The sequence below is a fragment of the Lutjanus erythropterus genome, chromosome 9, assembly GCF_056507025.1.
Source record: "Lutjanus erythropterus isolate fLutEry1 chromosome 9, fLutEry1.hap2, whole genome shotgun sequence".
Taxonomy (NCBI): Eukaryota; Metazoa; Chordata; class Actinopteri; order Lutjaniformes; family Lutjanidae; genus Lutjanus; species Lutjanus erythropterus.
Window position 1 is genome coordinate 11046328 of NC_139325.1, and position 21682 is coordinate 11068009.

Sequence of the window (21682 nt, forward strand, 5' to 3'; positions counted from 1 at the left end):
CTTCCCCTTGTATTAAAGCTTGACCCAGGGTCTTTGCGTTACCTCTAAATTGCACTCTTCTGTGGTTTAACTGCACATCACTGTTCCCGTGTGTCTCTGCAGAGGGCTGCGAGGTGGGTCAGTGGAGCGAATGGGGAGCCTGCACCAGGAGAAACAAAACCTGTGGCTATAAGTGGGGTCTGGAGACCCGGACGCGGCACATTGTAAAGAAACCACCCAAAGACACAATACCCTGTCCCACCATCGCTGAGTCCAGGATGTGCAAAATGGCCATGAGGCACTGCAGGAGAGGTAAGGATGTCATGCAGCCATATGTTGATGCTTATGAGAAAAATATTCTGTCAGTCAGTCCCCAATCCATCCACGTTCACTTTACACTACTCTGGTGAATATTAAAGAAAACAGCCCACTCATCCCATAGGAGAACCCTTTCCCCCACTCTCAGAGTTCCACCTGTTTCATGTAACCCCTTGTACCTTGCACTCAGCCTTGTTTTTTCACTGTCTGCGTTTTTGAGGCGCACAGTGGCGTTTCCGTGCATGAAATATCAGTATTTTTCCATGGCGGGCTTGTTCGAGCCAGCGTTTTTTCTGAGGTATATTTTTCCCCCCATCTCCCTTCCTCTCCTCCGCAGAATTCTTACGAACTGCAGGTTTCCTCAATGGCTGTCTCTGTTTCCTCCCGTCAGCTCGAGAGATATTTGTGGTGCACACAGCATGTATGTCAGGCCATTAAATGAGAAGTCAAATCTGGAATTTCTCCGTGTGTGAATACTGCTAAGGGAAATATTTCTTTTTTCGAAAAGTAAACCATTTCTCTCAGACGGTCCAAACACACCATTTGGGGGTGATGGCCTCAGTTAGCAGTACTTTTAAAATAAATGTCTTTTCCCTTAATGTACTTCTACATCTCTCATAAACTTTGGATTAGGATAGGCCAAGTGTAAATATTTAATTCACCAAATAAGGAAGCAATTACGGTGGCAGATATCATTCAGGCTGTCAAAAAAAGAAAAACATTGTTTAACAGAAAGAGGAAAATATTCTAACCTCGAGGATTTTTCTCCATTTTTGGCCTGGAGTGTTGAATGGGAGGACCATTTAGTGAAGTGGTGAAAGAGTAAATAAACTTGAAATAAACCCTGATAGTTTCTCATATTTCAGCACTACTGAGGCAGTCGCTGCTCTCTGGGTTGGAAACTGTGATTGCATGGCACATTTAGTTCCTGAAGCCTCGTCCTGTTTGTCAGGCAAATTCTCCCCAACCCCCACCCACCTCTTCGTGACTTTGCCGTGCCTGCTTGACCTTTTCCAACAAACTTTATGACCTTCTTTAATTAAAATTTGGCATTGTTGCGCATGGTTACTGCCGTCAATTATCTCAAGCATGAAGTCACTGATGGGAAATTGTCATGAAGTCTAAACTGAGTGCATGGCAGGACCATTTTTCTTCAGACCTTTAGAAACCGACACGTCCGTCTTACTTAAAGCTATTCTTCCCTGGTGATGCTGCCATTGCAAACCTCCCAGAACAGTCCCCCATTCAATGACTGAGTTACGTCTCTGTGGAAGATCAGTGGCCTCAGCTGTGTGGTTAGGAGCTGTGTGTAAAAGTGTCACAGTGTGTGTGCATCTTAGGGCTCTCCGGGCTCGTGAAGTGCTGCGGTGGCCCATTTAATAAAGGTAAATTTCAGACTCAGGCATGTGTTGTTAATTCCCCGCTGCTCGACCGCTCCCCACTTGGCCAAAGCCAGTGAAACGCAACACTCTTCAGTTCAAATAAATACAATGTAAAAATGTAAGCGGCTGAAGTCGAGCGGGAGGAGATCCAGGGCCGTCGCATGGGAGCTCGACCGACTGACATTGTAAAATAATCACTTCCCGTGACTGATAATAAAGCGTACTCCGATGGGACCCTCTGAAATGCAGGTGATCAGGAAGTGTAGGTTCACGTAAGGGCTGCCAATATGGCACGAATTTATGGAAGCCCTGAAAGGCAAGAGAGAAAAAGAACTCTGGTAATCCCTCTTCTGTCTAATCTCTCTCTGTCTGATCTAAACTGTTTTCAGAATAAGCTTTCTAAATTCCTTAATTTTTCTTCATCTGTGAAAACAGGTGGGAAAAATTTTTGGCTTGTAATTTTTTTTCATAGTTTTTGTGTTTGTTATAACACTAACAAGCCATAACAAGCAGATGTCGATTCTTGACGCTAATTAAAATACATTTCTAGCCAAAAGAAAGATCTGACAGTAATAGGGATGTTCCTGGTGACTGATTTCCACCAGCAGTCTGCTCTCCTTGCAAGTAAACATCCACAAGCCTGTGCAGAATGTGTTTACGCATTGCTTCGGTCAAGTGGTTATATGCCAGGTTATTCTGACACAGCCTACATGCAACCTTATTTTAATTTTTTAGATTAAAGTTACTTAGAACCTTTGGCCTTTTGTGGCCAAAGTGAGTATAACCAAAAAAAAAGATCTTAATATATTTTTTCACCTGCCAAAACTTTTTTGAAAATATAATCTGCCAAAACATTTTTAAAATGAAATAAAAAAGGAACTTTCAAAAATTATCCAGGAAAACTTTTTGTTCCACCTGTTCCTTAGTCATAAACACAGAAGAACTCAGACTTAGAAAGTGGATCATCAGTTGTGTTTTTTCTCACTTGTCTCTCAGGGTTTCCATGTAAAATGCCTGGCTGGATGACCTTTTAAATTAAAGCAATTGCAAGAACTTTGCAAGCCAAAGATCCCACATACTTACTGAAAAAAAAGGCTTTGCATTCAATATGAGTTTGAATCTGAATTTAATCTTTAAATGGATATTAGAAAGCTGTAACCTCAATGTATGGATTTTGTATTCAGAAGTAAATATAAATATAAGAAGTGCTTATAATGATCACTTGTAACTCAAGACAATCTAAAAATGAACATTTTTATCAGCTCCTCTCTCCGGACACCAGACACCAATGTTTAGGATAAGCATGGGATTATATAACCGCAGACCGTAAAGATGCTGTGGATTAAACGGAGACAGAGGAAGCAGCATGTAGGTATACACTATTTATGGAAATGCTTATCTGATCACCCTGGCTTGCATTTCTACATTTCTACGTATTGAAATTACACTGGACGTCATTGACAGATCCCTGTCTCCCAGCTTAGCCACGGCGCACAAGGATAGCACGAGTGATCTTCTTCTTTTCCCTCTGTGTCGGCAAAGATCTAATCCCTGTGTAAAACATACACAGGCAGAAGAGAAAGTAAAGCCCAGATGATGTCAAGAGGAGAGGCATTTTCACAGCAAACATGACGAGTTGTGTAAACCGTGTCTGATGCGTTCCGTACAAGTTGCTGATCAGTGTAAACACCGTATATCATTCGCACTGCTGGGATTCATTTGCTGTTCTCAGCCGGAGTTTGCCGGAACAGCAGTGTCCTGATAACACACTCACGAAAACGGCAGGGAGAGATTGTGTGGAGCACACGCACAGACAAAATATGTCACAAGCACTATTTCCATCCAACTGTCAAGATAATTTTAAGCAAACATTTGAAGTTCCGGTAAAATAAAATGGGAGTTTGGTAGGTTTCCACCAGGAAATTAATAGATTCATGGTACACTAAATAACAGATTTTGAACCGTTGGGGTTGGAAGAAGGTGTCAAATATTTTAAAGTCAAAAGGCTCAAGTCCAAGTGAAGTCCAAGTGGAGTTGCAAGTCTTTTTGGATTTTGTTGGGTCTGAAGTCATTCAAATTTGTGACTCAAGTCTACACCTCTCAAATTCTGCCATTTTTACCCAGCTGTTTAAATCGTGGCGCATATAATCCAAATAATGCTTGAATGGAAAATGTGCAGCACAATCTCGAGAGAAATAAGAAAGTCTCATGACTGCTCGGCTGGCGTGCGTGCCAGCCGTTTGCATTGTACCCCCGAGACGGTAAAATGCTCTTCTATCCTGCAGATCCCTGGAGTGGTGCTCTGGACAGGCTATAAACAATAAAGAGACTTTATTAATAGCTGCTTCGGTGCTATCAGCATTGACAGCCTGGGTTACCCCCTTCTCCGTCTTGTGAGCTGACGGGAGGAGAGGAGAGGAAAGGTGAGGAGACTGATAACACTGCAGCACCCGGCTGCTCCATATTGATGCCATTAAGGAATTCCCTACAGAGATTTCCCAGCAACCCCTGTCATCAGATTCACTGGTTTACAAACAGATGCGTGTGACAAGTTCAATTCCTCTCCCTCTGCTTCTTTTTTTCTGCTGCCTTGTGTCGCCGATCAATCCATCTGCGTACTTTCCTTTATTCCACTCCTGCCCACCCACTCTACTATAATCTTTGAACAACAGCTGCTTCTGCTATGCCAGTGACATTAGATGTTGAGTAAACAACTTAAAATGTTAAAGCTCTCAAAACTCCCACTCTTACTGTAATCCCTGAGATTTGTGATTTAAGAGGGAGTAAAGTCCAACACAAACAGACCAGTGCAACTCAGGCTAATTTCCAACAGTTCTACAAATCGGCTTTCAGATTCTCAGACAGCACGAAAGTCTTTGTGGGAGCAGGCCAGAGTGACATTTGTGCAGCTCCGCTTGAGACTTTGTAGGTAAAAAAGTAGATTCAACGGGCCTCATGCCTCAGATTTGTTCTTAAGTGGTGTGTACGAATGATTTAGGAGAACTTGTCACATTCACCAATTTTCTCGGGATTTGAATTTTCACTTGTTAATTTACAAGTGGTCTGGACCTGTCATACGACTCGTGTGCAGTTAGTCTGCTGTTGTCCAACTATGACTTCACTAATAACTGTATATTTCATTTGTTTGAAGACACTTCATAATTTTGTTGACATTATCATGTTTGATTGCATTTCAAATTATGATATAATTCTTTTTATAAAGCCAGTCAACATTAGTTACCTACTGTCAGGCCATTGCAACAGTACAACATTGTCTATCATGGCACATATTCTGTTCCTGTGACAAAGACTGCAGTCGTCTATCACCTTGCCATGGCAAGATGTGTTTTTGAAGCCATTTTCATGTTAAACTTCCTCTTTATTTCAGCGTTTTTCCCGTTTTTTTGGCTTTAGGAGGTTCAATAATTCCACTGCTGAAGCTGTCAAAATTTCCTTTATTGATCTCTGGTAGCAGGAATTAATTCTCTAAACTCGTAATGTTCTTTTTGTTCTTTAATTCCATTTTCATGACCCAGGAAGTGTAGCCTCATGCATGACGTAAGTCATATGCACATACGCTCAACTAACTAACTGAAGGATGAGAAAATGTTCTTGCACAAAGCCCATTGGTTGCATATTTGTAGTGCAGGAGGCGTCCAAGCCCAGAGTTAACCCAGATGAGAACAGAAGTTTTACACTGTGAAGTTATAGAACATTAAAAATTCATAGCTTCATAACAAATTTTAGAACTGATAACAGAAACATATTTAAATTCTGTTTTTTTTTTTCAGAACATTGCAGCACAATTTAAATTCTAAATGTTTATGTGACTGCCTCTACAAGTCCATGAAGACTCCCAGCCACCCTGCTGACCTCATGGAAAGAAAATATAAAGAAAGCAGTAAGAGGCAGAGAGAAAAAGAATAAGCAAAAAGGAACATATAATGATTATCTTTGGCCATTGGATTATGTACCTGTACTTGGAGAGCTGCAAGCCTTTGTGGGAGTATTGATCTCCCGTGTGTGTAACCAGAGACACCCTTTCTGCTGTAGGGCTCGAGCGAGGCCAAGCCCTCCATCCCATCAGTCATGCAAGTGCTCAGATCCAGCCACCACTAATACTGTCTGTCAAAACTTCTGTGTGCAGTTTGTGTTTATTCTGTAACTGTGATAACCACGTCTCACAGCCATGATGCCCAGTCTGTTCCCCCGCCATCAATTTGAAACCTTGGATAAACAAGTTTTGTTACACGTTCTGCAGAAGGGTGTAGAAGAGAATAAACCCACCTCATCACTCCTCCACAGTGTGACATCTGCAAGGTCTTTGCATTTAAGGCCATTGGACTTAACAAATAGGCGGGCAGTTCTTTAATTTACCCCAAAAGCACCTACAGTCTAGTGCAGAGGACCAAAGTGAATCCAGATCCGCCCCAGATCGACCAAACCCATGAGGATTTGGTTGGCTGGTGGGATTAACGCCAGGTTCTGTCTGTCTGAAGCCAGTCTGGTTCTGCGGTGAATCCGCAGTGGTGTGGACCTCCTGGTCTTCACCGTCTGCGAACCATCTGCTCCAAACTCTCTGCTCCTGTAAACCGATGCACAGAGCAATGGTGATTGCCTCAAATCCGCTCTGGAGGAAGCTCAACCGCCTTGTCTGTTGCGCATGACGTTTGAGACACCAAACAATTCCGGTTACTGGCAGTCTTTGCGTACCAGCAAGCAGTTAATGCGCGTGCATGCTTATGAGCGTGTGACACACAATTTTGCTGTTTATACTTGCCGAGCCAGGAGGTTTAAGCTCTGGCGAAAGATGCCATTCACTTCTGAGCATTTTAGTTACGCACTCAGCATGATCACATCTGAGTCTGGCCTGTGTTTGGCTTGGAAACCTGACATCCAAACACATTTCTGCATGTGTTTTTGTCAGATGTAGCCTTCTGCCATCAGGCCGGCTTTTTTCTAAAACAGACACACGCTTTCAACTTGAGGCTAATTGATCGAACGTGTTCCTCATGTCTCAGCAGAAGAGCTCATGGTGCAGTTTGTCCAAGCCAAACAACAATCAAGCTCTGCTCGAGCCACCACTCTCAAGTACTTGAGAACAGAGGTTTGCACTTCTGTTCCTTCATGTACTTATCTCATTACTCCAATTAATGTTCCCTGGGTGTGCTCTACGGGAAGTCAGGACTTTTGGAAAGGAGAGCTGGTGCACAGATGACGATTCCCGCTCTGATTTCTGCCACAGTGGAATGACGGGTGATTAACGGCGATCTCTGGTCTGGGTAATATCACGGACAATCCGGATCAGTTCTTCCCGCCAGCGGGAGCAGAGTGAGGAGCGTTTTCCCAGGACAGAAGGAGGGCTCTAATTGGCAGCCACCCTGTCATACTGGCTATGTGTGCCTCACACCGCAACCTGTTGTGACTGGGGGAGCCATGGCTTAATCTTCATTTAATAAGGCCGCTCCGTAGGGGCTGACACAGTAGCTGGTGAGAAGGCCTCAGAATTGCCTCCTTTTGGACAGCATGGATGGCCTGGCTTTGGACACAGGGCCAGGGTTGGTGTCTGACATGGACAATCCCCCCGCCGACACCACCACCCACTGCACAAGCTTGCATTGCTCATTTATTTAATTAACTGCTGCGGAAATCTGGTTGTTGAGACGAAGAAAAAAAAACTCAAACAGAAGCATAATGATGATTTCCTGATGCTGCACACATGACTGCGAAGCTGTAAAGCTGAGATGACAGAGAGTATTTTGGAAGCTTTGCACGGTGCTGTAGTGAATACGAGTATGGGTAAGGAGGAAAGACACATCAACCTGTCACTGACTTGGCCAGGTCTCCAGCATCCCAATGCCAATGGCAGTTATGGTCACTGCTGCGGTCACAGTCACAAATTAACACAAGTTCTGTTTCAGCTATCCCATATTTGAAAATCTCCACCGTAGATTAATCTTTTTTCCCCCCATCTCTGCACTTATGTTTCATATCTCCTCCTAACCAGATGAAAACTGATTATCTAGGCCCACGTCTGGACAGGCAATCAACACTTGCTTTATGCCGGTGTCCTCAAACCAAATCTTTGGGTTTATTTTTCTGCCTGTCATGCAGTTCAGTGGTGTTAAATCTTCCACCGGAGGAGAAAGTCATTACCAGTAGTCTCTGAGACTTCTCTGCCCTGGGTACATTCCTCATTGGGGGGGACGATGCTGGAAGCCGAGGGGGAGATGGAGGAGGGTCACGTCTCTGATTAACTTCCCACTAAGTGCCCCTGCTCTCTGACCAAAATAAATATGGCTGCCGTCATTTTGTCAGCAACTGTCTTCGGAGAGCAATATTTGAAACACCCCATGATCCTGCTGGCTTTTATATGGAGAATCCATCGTCATACCACAGGCATGAGCCATAAACATGTGGAGGCCTTTCAAAGACCAGGGGGTGGAGGGATGGATGGAAGGAGGGAGGTGGAAGAGGAGGGGTCAGCAGCAGCGCTCGCTGGGGCTCCATACTCCACATTATTGTCATCTGGTCTTTTCCAAGCAGGAAGAAAGAGGAGGGGGTGTGAGTGAGGATTTTTTTTCACACTCTTTGGCCTAGTTGAGTTGTGGTTTTGCTGAACTGCCTTTTGTAGACTCATGTACACACATTAGATGCAGCAGGACTCTTATTTGTTTGACTCACTTTATTGTGAAGTGTGCATTGGGAGCAATGCTCTGCCAATAAAAGCTATCAGATATCTTTCTAGAATACTTTGAATAGATTTGACAGCCAAGACATCATCAAAGGTTGATGTTTATATGACAATCTGCACAGTTTCATGAAATCATGACCTAAATGGATCATTTGAATGCTTGAAACCTGGATATCCCTGCACTATGGCTTTGTCAAAGAGGGGGAACATTGGTTGGGAGGCTTCCGTTGTCGTCTTCTGGCAGAAGAAATGAGGCATATGGGCCGACATCAACAGCCCCATCAAAAACAGACGTACGCAAACAAACAAAGTGGTAGCAAGCTGGAGGGGGGAAAGGAGAAGGAGGAGGAGGAGGAGGTGGAGGAGAAGGGGGCGATACAGTACAGAAGTGGAATGTTTTCATGTTCTCATGCTCCACAAACGGGAGCTATTTCCCCCCGCTGAGCAGTATATGGGCTGATATTGCCCATGACACGGTCGGGGCCGTAAAGCGCACCTTCAGTGAACGTTCCCTTGATGGGCAGTTTGTGCTGTTACACCCTGTGATTTTTTACAGCAGTCGAGACAGGGTCTGCGTCTTTATAGGGATGGATGGCAGCATCTTTGAAGTTGAGTTCAACTCATATACGGGGCTCTTTTTTTGGTATTTTATCAAATATCTGATGGATACCAGCCAAAGATGTGCAGTAAAGATATGATGGAGGTTTGCTCCTGACCGCAGTTGCCTGAATTTTTCCTCATTTTATATCAGAAGGCTGACCACAGAAATCGATACAGTGAGGTGTTAAAGGATTTTATAGAACATCTTCAGGGGTGGCAATCTGTAAAACCTGTAATGAAACCTGCTCACCCTGCTATAAAAAAATTTCATTAGTATGGATTTGGAGTGTGCTATGATGGTCCAAATGTAGTATTAGAGGCTTCTCCACCCTGACAGGCGCACAACTCTACACTGTAAAAAAAAATCATACAGGAATTTAATAGAGTCAGTTAATCTGTTCTCATTAATTTAATGTAAATAAACAAGTTGCATTTATTCATGATAAAATTTCTGGTGTTTCTTTTCAGACCACTTCAGAATTTATAAACAGGAGTTCTAACTTGAACTGATGAGATTAATGAATGTACTGTACAGAGTTCGATCAACTCATTAGATTAAGTTTCTAAAGAAACACGATCAGCATATTAGCAGACTTCCCAGCATGCATCATGTGAGAGTTAAAACTCTCCTGAGAAACTTCTTTTTCTAGTTTGAAGAAAACATATATGATGAAAACTTGCTGTGTGTCATACATTTTACGATGCGTCATGGTTTATTCACAATAATGGAAACACTGCAAAACATGAGGAAGGTTAGAACTGAATTCTTCAAATTTCACTAAAAGTCACATGATGTCAGAGTCATATGTTGTCTTTATAGCACCAACAGGAACAACTGCAAATTTTTTTAAGTTATAGGGACGATTTATCCCAAAATCAAAAGTTCATATGTTTGAATATGAATCTTACCTGTAGTGCTATTTATCCATCTAGATAGTTTTGGTCTGAGTTGCCAAATTTTGGAAATATCAGCTATAGAGGTGTCTGTCTTCTCTCGATTACAATTGCAACTAGATGGCACTCAGCTTGTGGTGCTCAAAGCGCCAGAAATACATTTGAAAAACTCAACAGCAATGTCTGTTTCCAGAAATAGTAACCCAGTTACTCAAGATAATCCACAGACCGTGTTGTTAGCAGTTTCATTTAGGATCTGGAAAGTAGTTCTGGTAGATTCTACTGCAGAAAGAACGTAGTTCCTATATCAAACTATTCACAACAAGGTCTGTGGATTATCTTGAGTAACCAGGTCATGATTTCTGGAAAGAGACACTGGCGTTGACCATTTAAAATGGTATTCTTTTGGTGCTTCGAGCACCAGAAGCCATTTAGTGCCATTTAGCCCCATTATATTCTAGAGATGGCAGACATCTTTATGGCTGTATCTCCAAAACTCAGCAACTCACACCAAAACTATCTAGATGGATACATAACAGTAAAGGTAAGAGGAAAATATATATTTTTTATTTTGAGCTGAACTGTCCATTCAAAACAAATAGTTTGTGTTTTACAGTGTAGAAAAACACTGAATTTTGTCCTTTAATGCAATTTTTGGAAATTTATCAAATACAGATATGCAAAATATCATCTGTTTCTTCTTCAGTCAAAAACCTACATCAGTGTGACCATGCTGAGGTCGGCCCCTGTGTCCAGGGTTCTCACCTCATATTTAGATAACCCGAGCTGGTGGGATGTGTTTGATCGTGCCGCATCCCTGCACCTCTCCTCTCTGTCTGCCAGACCTCCAGTCCAGCATGGCTGCCAGCTCTCCTGTGGGCCGCAAACGCTTTCATCTCCACATCTCCACCACACCAGGCAGGATGAGGATGCATACACACATACACTCACAGACACGCACATTCACGATGCCAGAGTGTGTGAGACACAAGTAATAGACACCGACAAACAATAAAAAAGACCTCACAGGCAGAACAAGTCACCACATTATCTACTCTTTTCCTCGTCGCTGTTTCCATTCTCTCTTTCCTGTCTCACACTCAAATGACACGCTCCCACTCATGTATCACATATCACAGCGAGGAACGACGTGCATGCCACAGAGGAGGATGTGTTCGCGTGGCGCACATTGTTCGAGGCAGCAGAGTTCTCCCTCTCCAGTGGTCTGGCTGGAGGAGAAAAGAAGGAAGGCGAGGAGCCGAACAGGGGAGCCTGAAAACATCTGGTGCACAGTTGCACTGGCTCAGCCACCAGAAGCCCCTCTCCTCTCCTCTCCACTCCACTCCTCTCCTCGTCTTTCCCCCCTCCGTCCCTCTCTTTCTCCATCTCTGGTGGCTGTCTTCATAGAGACATCACAGCTTTTAATTACAGCTGGTGATTCAGAGAGAGGCTGTGGCTTCTGACCCACTCATGTCCATGAGCGTGGACCCAGCACACAGACATGCAGACACAACAAAGCAGCAAGTATAGGCCTGCCGGCCTTTGGCTGTGTGTATGTCTGTGTGTCTGGGTGTTTTTCTGTGTGTGTGAGCTAACAGTGACAAATACAGGGGGGATGCAGACTAAAAGTACCACCATTATAGTGGTAAGTAGAGGCCAGGGCCCTCTTACCAAAGCTCTACAGTCCCATCAACATCAAAAGCAACTAAGGTGATGTCACAGGTTAGTAATTTCACCTTAACGGAGCAGATACTAGCACACATTATTTACCTTAAAGGGACAGTTCTCCCCAAAATCAAAAATGCATATTTTTCCTCTTGACTGTAGTGCTATTTATTCATCCATACTGTTTTGGTTGCTGAGTTTTGGAGATATCAGCCATAGAGATTTCTGCCTTCTCATTATGGAACTAAATGGCACTAATCCTGTGGCGTTCAAAGCCCCAAAAAATACATTCCAAAAATTCATCACCAGTGTCTCTCTCCCTAAATCATGACTCAGTTACTCATGATAATCCACAGACTTTGTTGTGTGCAGTTTCATGTAGGAACTTCTTTTTTTCTAGTAGAAAATTGATATCACCAAAACTTGACATCTCACAACAAAACAATCTAGATGGAAAAAATAGCGCTACATACCAGAGAAAAAATATGTATTTTTGATTTGGGGGAAATTAAATGAAAGTCAGTAACTAGGCAACTAAGTTAAAAAAAACAACAACACTGGCATATGATCCCCTTGTAAAGTTGATATGGCACCAACTCCTGAAGAAAATATCTGGATCTGTAGCTGCTAAATGCTCCACTGTGTTCAGCAGCTGGCCACTAAGTTTGGGCTTTTGTTTCAGTGAAAACAACTGTCTGATGCCACTGAAAATGATACTGATGAGAGACGTGAAGAGTGAAACAAACCAGTAAAGTTTGTAAAACCAAAATAATATTTTTAAAGGCACAAGTGCGAAATCAGGTGATAACTCTCTGTGGGTTTGTCACTTTCCACGTTAAACTTTGTCATCTGACTCATTACTAATACAGAAACATTTCATTAGCACACACACACATGTTCTTTACAATAACCATATAACACCTCTGGCTGCCACTATCACTCTTTAAACTCTTTTTTATCTGTTTTGCAACTTCATGCTTTTCACTGTCTTCAAAAAAACTCATGCATTTTCCCTGTTGCAGAAAATATTTATTAGTATTAAAGATGCCCCGTATTGGACTTTTGCTGATATACAATATTTTCAACTCATTTTGGCCGATTACTGATGCTGGTATCGATATATGCAAATTCTTTTGCACCTAATTGCAGAGAAGATCAAGTCTCTCCTGTAGTGGAATTAACATATTATTATGTGGACTCTTAAAGTGATCGCCCACTGGCAGATACAGACAGAGTACAATGCTTTTCAAAATGTACACATTCACCAGGCAAAATCAAAAAAGTACTGCTGACATTTTTCTGTTTGTTCTTCACCAATTCATCAGAATGATCGGGATGTCAGCTCTTAAATTAATGAAATGTGTAATTTGTAGGAGCAAGCATCGCAAATAGAGACTTTGCTATCCCTTTTGGACACTCTAAAAACCCTCCACACTGCAGACATACTTTTGCTGTGTGCGCATAATTAAAGTGTTATCTTGTCAGCTTGTCATATTGACATAAATGCTGATTTTGGGCTGATTCGATATTTCTTTTTAAAGCCTTTATTGGCCGATACCGATTATGTGCATCCCTAATTGACATACAACATTCATCAACATTTGCAGAGGGAGAACAGATTGTGAAATTAGAGAAAAAACAGGCTAATGTCAAAATTCCAGACATTCTGTAAGTCAAAGTCATGGGGAATTTACTACAAATATGTTAAAATAAAGATATGCACAACAGTAAATTAAATGATAAAAAAGATGTTGCACATTATATACTAAAAATAAATACAATGTGTCTGAATCTTAACATTTTTAACAAGGGTAGGGTAATTTGGGATCCTCACATTTGGCAAGTGTTTTACCCATTTTTCCATGTGATGCTTCTTCTACCTCAAAAACTCAAAAAATGTATCTCAGGATTTTGAGTGTTCTGTCATGTGAGAAACAGCCGTTATATTGCCATGTCAGGGGAGATGACATGACGGCTCTCTGAGGAAAATCTCAAGACATGATTGAGTGGTCGGTGTCATGAAACTCAACCCATTCCAGGTACCATATCCAATCCCTTCAAACGTAAATGCTCCTTCCCGCTGGGTGGCAGGGTTCAGGACCGTGATCCCGACAGGCCTTGAGACATTTCTTTCAGATTAGTGGGAGCTTAAGTCTCCCTTTGATTTGATTCGTTCCTCCTTCGACTGCTGCATCCCTGACAGATGCTGCAGCCTTCTGGAGTACACAAACCTTTCCTCTGCAGCGAGGTGAGACCCTGAAATGACCGTTGAAATTGCACTGTAATCATACACAGCTAAAAACAACAAGAAAATGTCTGCCATATGCCTCAGAGCCCTCTGTTTGTGTTTTAGTGAGTCGGAGGTGGATTATTGACAAGAGTTGGAGCATGGTGCCTGGATAGAGGACTCTTATTGCCTGTGTCTGTGATCAGATCTGTCAGAGCCACTCAGCTGTCTGTCTGCCTGCTGTTTGACAAGTGTTTGATGCAGCGCAGGCCTTAGAGAGGATCAAGCCCTTCCTGAATTGGCTTTACCTCTCTCCCCTGTGCAACAAGAGCTCTGCGAATACATCAAACACATCACCCCCACCCGACCCCCTCTTCCGCTGTGAACTAATGAACTATTTTTATCAAAAAATATGTCCAGTCTATTGGATCATCACAGGAGACTGAATGAACAACAGCGCCCTTTGAGAGCTAGCTGAACAATCAAAGAAAACAAAAAGCACCAGTCAGACTCGAGTCCCTCATCACTGGCCATTGCATGGGGATTGCGGCGTGATCCTGATGGCCCCTGTCTCTGTTTTACTGTCTAAGCCCGCCTGACTTAGCTTGGCTCCCCTCTCGTTAGGGTCTGGTCCTGTTTTGGGACAGTTGTGCTCCACGTCCAAACATGTGAGGGATTTCCTCCTGGGGTTTCCCAGTAGAGAGGAGTAGGGATAAAAGGACTTGTGCAGAAATGAGATATAAAGAGGGAATCATGCCGGACAATTTCCTCCTATATCCGCCCCCGTTCCCTTACGGCCCCACAGAGGCCAGGAGGATGCAGACCAGGTGGAATTAGAGAGCACGTGAACATACTAAAAAAAACACTCATGCACGAACACACATTGTTGCATGCACGCACGGTGGAGCTGATGACTGTGTGGATCACACATGGTCACTTTGTTCTGGCTTAATATGGCTCTGCCTGGAGAAAGGTAGTTGACTATTGAGTCTCATTCCTTGGTTGTCAAATACCAACATTTTGGGGATCTCCATCCGCATGATTCTAACTGGTCATTCAGGTGCAGTGGAGTCTTGCAAATGTCATTAGGAGCACTAGGAGGAGCCAGAGAAACCTGATTTTTTCATATATTATCTGTTACATGTACTTCTGTCAGGATATAGTGACAGTTTCAGCAAATATGACAAAAAGATGTTTTTATAAAGGTTATCTACTGAACCATTAGAGTGATAAAGTGATACTGGCTTTTTTCTTTTTTTGAAACAATGTGCTCTTGGTTTCAGAAAGGGGTAGAAAAAAACAGGCTTTTCATTTCTAGCCAGTGACTATTAATTTTCTTGCCTGAAATTACAGCTGTCACAGGCAAATTTTATCAGCTGTAGCTATCTAGCTAATATTAGTTTGATTATTTATCATTATAAATCAGAATCCTTACTCTGCCTGGGTATTGTTAAAAAAATATTACAATACCAGGACCAATAATAGTACCATTAAAGTGATACAGATACCAATAGATTACCTTACTCACTCCCATCATGTGAATGGAAGCATTCCTGAAATAATCCTTCCAGGTTTCATGCATTTATTTTTATCAGATGCCACAGGCGTTTAAAATAGTTTCAAATGTTTTGCTGATATCAAAGCGTGCTGAACTGCCAACTCTGTCAAAGACACCACCCTTTACTTTACCACAGAACACATTGTATGGTTTGTAGCCGCTGCAGTAGTGGGCCAATCACATGTCACATTAAATAGAAGAATGTTTGCTGTGATTGGCAAAAATCATAGAAATGGTGTTTTTTTTTCTAGATCTGAGTACAGTGAGGATTGAACGCAGGTATCGTTTGACTGGAGACGTTCCGATACTACTTGGTAGTGTGTTATTTCTGTTGATACCTTAAAGGTATTGAGTGTCCGCACCCAACCCTAATCCTCACCAGCTGATCCGTGTAGAAGAAACAGCATTGTTAACTGAAAATCAGACTTTTATTGCTTTCCAACATAACCATTTGGCAGCTTAGCTTTATCCACTCATTCATATTTTCAAACAGCATGTTTTCAATTTTACATTACAACAGAAAAGGCTTTTAGGGTTAGGACTAGCCGATATTTGGCAAATGTAAGACTATCTCGGGTAATGAGTTTGGCTGAGGTTTGATCCAATAAAGAGTGAGACAGAGCTGCTAATTAAATTAAACTAATTAAACTCTGATAGCATCCAGGACTGGCTTCCATAAAGGGGAGGAATACTACACAGTGGATATGATACTCATGAACAGAGTTTTTAGGGGTGCTGAGAGCCCCCTTCTCTTAGCGCACCTTATTGCGTGCCCCCTAATGGCTGTGTTAACAACCGTTTTATTCCTCTCCATAAAGTGAGGTGGGGTGCTGTAATGCAGAGGGATTGCTGGTGAAGACCTAGGGGGTTGAGCCAGGTAAATCTCCAAGCCAGGGCCCCCACGTTGGGGGTAAGGCCCAGACTTATATTATACTCCTGGAAATGCAGATTCACCTCCTCAGATAAATAATAAGCGTTCCAAATATTTGTTTAATCGTGGTGTGAAGAGGTCACCTCCGTTGCAGAATGTGCTTTTCCTGCCTTGATCCATTGTTGGTATGAGGGTGCTTTTAACAGCGCACAGTTAATCCTGGTAGGGCGCTGGTTTACACAGAGAGAAGATCGGTGAGGGCCTTCATAGGGAGCATGTTTCATTGTATTAGTTAAAGGATGCCAAGCCTGATTTGCTGTAAAAAGGAGAAGGTAGAGTGTGTAAAAGTACACTAAATTGAACTGCCAAGTCCAGCTTTTATTAGCTTTTACTTCTTAATGGCACAGCAAAGATAATGAAGTATACTGAGCTACAGTGCATCAGTGCAGGGACATGGAAGTGTAGATGACAGTTATATCGGAGCAGCTTGAGAGCAGCTTGTTATCAAAGATTGAATAGAGCAAATAAATCCACGATGGATTTCATGTCTGTTGAAAATGATTGATTTCATCAGCTCCATGCAATACACTTATCGGAAACGCAGATGAATGACTATCATAACTCTGCGAGACACTTCCTGCTTTATGTCACAGCTTGTGGGGATTATAGGATGGATCAAAGCCTTTGTAGCGATTTCATCTTGATATAGAAAAGACACTGGAATCTAAGTGGAGTGCTTTCTATCTGCTAGAAAAGACAAACAGAGTTCACATCTGTAGTAATTTCCCAGCTCGAATGATGAATTTGCTACTGTATATCCCAGCAGGTTTCCTGATCTGTGCATCTGCGGTCACATTTGAAACCACTCCCTCATTTGCTGCTGCTATCTTCAGCTCACTGTAGCTGCCTCGCCCCCGTGCACACAACAAAATGCAAAAACAAACAGACCCACACCAGCGGCAAGCCTGCAGGAACTCCCTTTGATAAGTGCTGAGCTTTATATTTTTCTCATCAGAAATGAAACACAACATTAAGCCATTCATTAAAGTCAACTAAAGCTAATTATCCCTCATTTACCCAAGTAGCCGTGGGGCAGGAGAGCCCCATATACTTAGGCCCAGATGTGTCGATGAGTCAGTTGGGGAGATAGCAGACCGCAGAGGGGGTTGCTCACTTCTCTCTGAGTCCTGCGGTTTCGAGGCGCATCAGGCTCAGCGGGCCAGTCGTGATGCCTGTTCTCTGCCTGGCTGCTGACGTTACCCTCATGACACCATCGGCTGTGTGAAGCCACTGCAATACCATCCATTTAGTGGAAAAAAAGTCGATAATGATCAGTTATATGCCTTAACTCAAAACTGAAAAATGAGGAGAGAGTATTGTACCTCACTAGTTGGCAGATTTTCTAAGTTTTGCAGCGGCTGAGTCACACAAACACCAGGCATCCATTCAGATTAGCCCTCAGTGCTGCAGGGGGCGACAGCATGCGCGCAGAGTTCTGCTTTCAAGCTAAACTGCACGTCTTTACATTTTGGCAGCTTCGAGTGGAAGTGGGAAAACCGTAACAGTTGGCAGGATGTCAGAGCCCAGAAACCATATAACGTCATGTGATTTTACTCATCAGATCTAATTTCTTCTTCCCTGTGTCTGGTGCCCCCACCAGACGTTTAGAAATAATGGCTGAACCACTTTACCACTGGGATGACGGAATCGTGCCCCTGTTGCTGAGTCCAGTTGTCTTGGGATAAGGCATCTGCTCATTGCAGTTTAGGAGAGACATTTTCTGTGTATGGTGAATGAAGCTGTTACTAGAATTTAATTTGGGCAAAAAAGGGTATAATAAGAGCGATAGGATGCTGTTCCCTGTTGGATCCTTGTTTTTCAATTTAGGCTGAAAAGCCAGGTGTATTTTTCCATATAAATCTTCCTCAGTGCAGCTTTAAACTAATAAACGTTACATGGATTGGTAAGAAACCATCTGGTCCTGTGTGGGGCCCTTCTTAACTTCCCCCAGTCAGGAGAGTCAGTGCTGCAGTGGTCATGTAAGAAACTGGTGACAGTGCAGAAAAACAGTGTCCAGAAAAATTAATACAGTTCACAGCTTTTTAAAGCTGTTATAAAAGTGAAATACTTTATGAAAATCAATTTAAAAAGAGCTACATGTAAACACCGATGGCATTTGTTAACACAGTCAGCCACCCCTTTTGTATTTCTGTTCAAAGTCAGAGGCTGTAAATTTGTTCTACAGACGTTCTAAAGTTTCAGAGTTACTGCGGCTGTAGAGGTTATAAAAACTTCTTGTCTGTTGCAATGCTGCAGCATGGGAAAACCTGTGAAGAAACATGGAGCCTCCTGAGATTTTCTTAGAGTGATATAAAATTCTGTTCTGTGTGCAACAGCCACTGTTGTATTTTTTTGGCTAGTTAGCATAGCAAGCTAACAACTAAAAGTGCAACTTAAAATGTAAATTTTGAATTAAAAGCAATTTGCCACATCAGTGCTGGGCAGTAAAGTATTTACTCCCAATGCATGACAGTAATGCGATTACTTTTTGTAGTAATATTGTGTCTGAAAAGATGTACCTCCTGAGAATTTAAGTTCTCATATGTGTTGTGTCTTTGTGGCTGCTAGTTAGCTACTGGGCGTATTTACGTCATATCATTAAAACGGTAACTAAGAGGAGCCAAGCGGGAAAAAAACATTCACGTTAGCTTCCGACTTGTAATTCTGAGTTTAAGATATCAGGAATTACTGACATCAACGATGTCTCCCACTTGATAAAAACACCTACGACAAGCTTTAGCAGAATGGCTTCAAATTCACAATTAGATCTAATATTAACATTAATACAATCACTAAAACTAATACAAAAGCAATTTCATAGGAGACATAACCTGTTTGTATCTGGTTTCATGTGGTAATGAACTGCTACAAACACAGTACATAACAACAAATGTAGCTAATTAAGGCCTTTTATCTAGTGTAAATACAAGTTTAGCATGGGGGTTAACTACCATAGAATGTGATAGTAAGCGAGAAGTATTATAAAACATTACTGTCATTGTTAATGAATTAGTAATGCAATTACTTTTTCAATGAGTAATTACTTGTATCAATTATCTTGCTAAACACTGGCACAGATGTTTTTAGCCTACTTTATATGAACCTTAGTAGTAGTATTTTAAGGATTTCAGTGCCATGTTGGCATTCCAGCATCAAAGTATGACTCAGAAACCTGAGAAATTGTTCCCCAAGTTTCCAACTTGGAAATCTGACCTAAGGGATTATTCTATTAAATTTTTCCTAGTACAGTAGGAAAAGGTAATTCCCAACTTTCCAACATCTCTGAAAACACAGTAGAAGTGTTTAAGTGACAACGTAGTAGAGGAAATAGCTGTGGAAAGCCAGCTCTTACTTTTTGAGCTCTTTGGACATTGGCCTAATTTACCATCGCTCATGGAAGGTTTCTACTTGATAACCTATGTTTGAACACTCAACCCAGAGGGGGTAACCCGAACAGCACAGGGGTAACAGTCCGCACATTGGGACATGCAGCAGAGCGTGACTTTGAACTCTGAGAGGAGTGATGGGGAGGAACTTTAATGCGCAGGGTCATCATCTGTTCTGTAGCCTTGCTGGGCAGGTTGCGGCTGCTTCATGCTGGTACGATCGACCTTCTCCAGAGGGGAAAAAAACACGCTGTCTGCACTGACCATCAGGCATATTAATCACCGTGTCAGTCATGCATGTTTTGCCGGGACTTCTCCGCTTAGAGACGTTAATCTCCGAGTCGGGTTTTCGCTTTAACTTATTGTCAGTGAAACGAAGCTTCAAAGAGCCGAGCGGTGAGCTAACCTGCTTTTTTAATCTCTGCGCAGATCCTCCGCCGGGTCATAGATGAGAAAATAATGACCGACCTAATCCCAACATTAGCTTTTTAAATCGGAATGCGTATGTTTTAAATCATTCTCGCCTCGCAGCGTGGTGATAGTAAGCAGAGCATGGGGGGAAAGGGAACGAAAGAATGAAAGAGTGAATGAAAGAGTGTGATCCAGAGTAACCTTGTTAGGGCTAAGTGACGTTGTGCAGAGAGCCTCTTGTCAGTTGGTTGGCAAGATGAGCTTCTTGTAAATGATTGTCCTCTCTGTCAAAAGGCTGATTTCTTTTTTCCTACATCTGACGTCTGTGTCTCTGCCGCAGTCTTTCCCAGTAGTGTTCCTCCCAAATATTGTAGCTTTTTCACTTCATCCAGGCCTGTATTTCCTGCAAATTTTTACACTTTTCGTCTGTATCATGTTCCCCGTCTGCCTCAAATGTCAAATCAGCCTTCTACAGCAGTTCCCTGCAGGCGGACAACAGCACAAAGTCCCATTAAAAGTTTTGGCCCACCTCTGGCCTACGCCTTAATGAACTATGGGTCACTTGAGGTCATACCACTGCGTCCCACCTATAAATCAGCTGAAAACTTAAGTTCAGCAGCAGTATAGTGTCCGTAACCTTTTCCCAGACAGAGGAGTTGTCGGTGTGTGAGTAAAGAGAGCACTGGTTGGCTACAGATCCTTTCCCCTTCACAGCATTATAAATGTATGTGTGAGGAGGCCCTTAATGGCTGCTAATCCAATTTCTGCCACTGAAATCAAATCTCACTGGCGCCAGTAGTTCTCTCCTTCCCTCACAAATAATGGCCTCCGCTTTGGCCTGTTTATGAAAAAGACGAGCCGCCAAAAATTCCGGCTTTACCTTCCTTAAGTCCACCCGAATCTTCTTCAAAATTGTTTGGATTTTTTTTCTTCTTCTGTCTCCCCCCCAACCCCCCCCCCCTCCGTGTCCTATGAAAGTTATTAATTGACCGTCTGCGTCGAGTGGAGGGATGGGGTAACAGGAGAGCGGGGGAGAGTTTTCAGCAGTATAGGATCCCATTTACCGTATGTCTTAATGCCTTCTCGAGGTCAGCCATCGATTTTTCTCAAACCACAAGCAATGGAGATAAGATTAGGCCTTCGATTCCTGCACTGCCGCCGGAGCCGTGAGTGGATGAAATCACTTGGCCTGTGCCGACAGTCGGTACATTGCTCTTTTTTAGCAGGTCATGGCCTCTGTGATTATAGGGTAACATATAGATACCCCCACAGTAGCCTCAGGCCCAGCAAAGAAACAGAGATATCGTCCAAAGTAAGCTCAGTGACATAAAGGTAAATAAATGGCTGGTTTCAGAGGAATATGAAACTGCTGCACACTCTGAGAAAGAAGGGTTCCAAAAGGGTTCTGCCTGAAGGGCCAAGGTTCTACCCAGAACTAATCTAGTTAGTCAAGGGTTGTATGAAAACTAGGTATAATCCTTTATATTGGGTTCTAGGTTGTGCTCAGCGATTCTTTGTACCATAATACAAAGTGGGTTCTTGCTAACAGCCCAATCCCTCAGAGAGGATTCTGGGGGGAACCAGCACACCATAGAAGAGTTCTGCCTTAGAACCCTCTATAGGGGGATCTGGGTGAA

The 21682-nt window shown here is 42.6% G+C and overlaps 1 protein-coding gene across 1 annotated transcript in view; it reads left to right on the forward strand.

The window, feature by feature from the left end:
* rspo2 (R-spondin 2) overlaps positions 1–21682 on the forward strand; it is an 80463-nt gene that overhangs the window by 50138 nt on the left and 8643 nt on the right. Inside the window, exon 5 of the mRNA XM_084726140.1 lies at positions 103–291. Coding sequence (XP_084582266.1) covers positions 103–291 — 189 coding nt within the window. The remainder of the gene's footprint in view (positions 1–102; positions 292–21682) is intronic.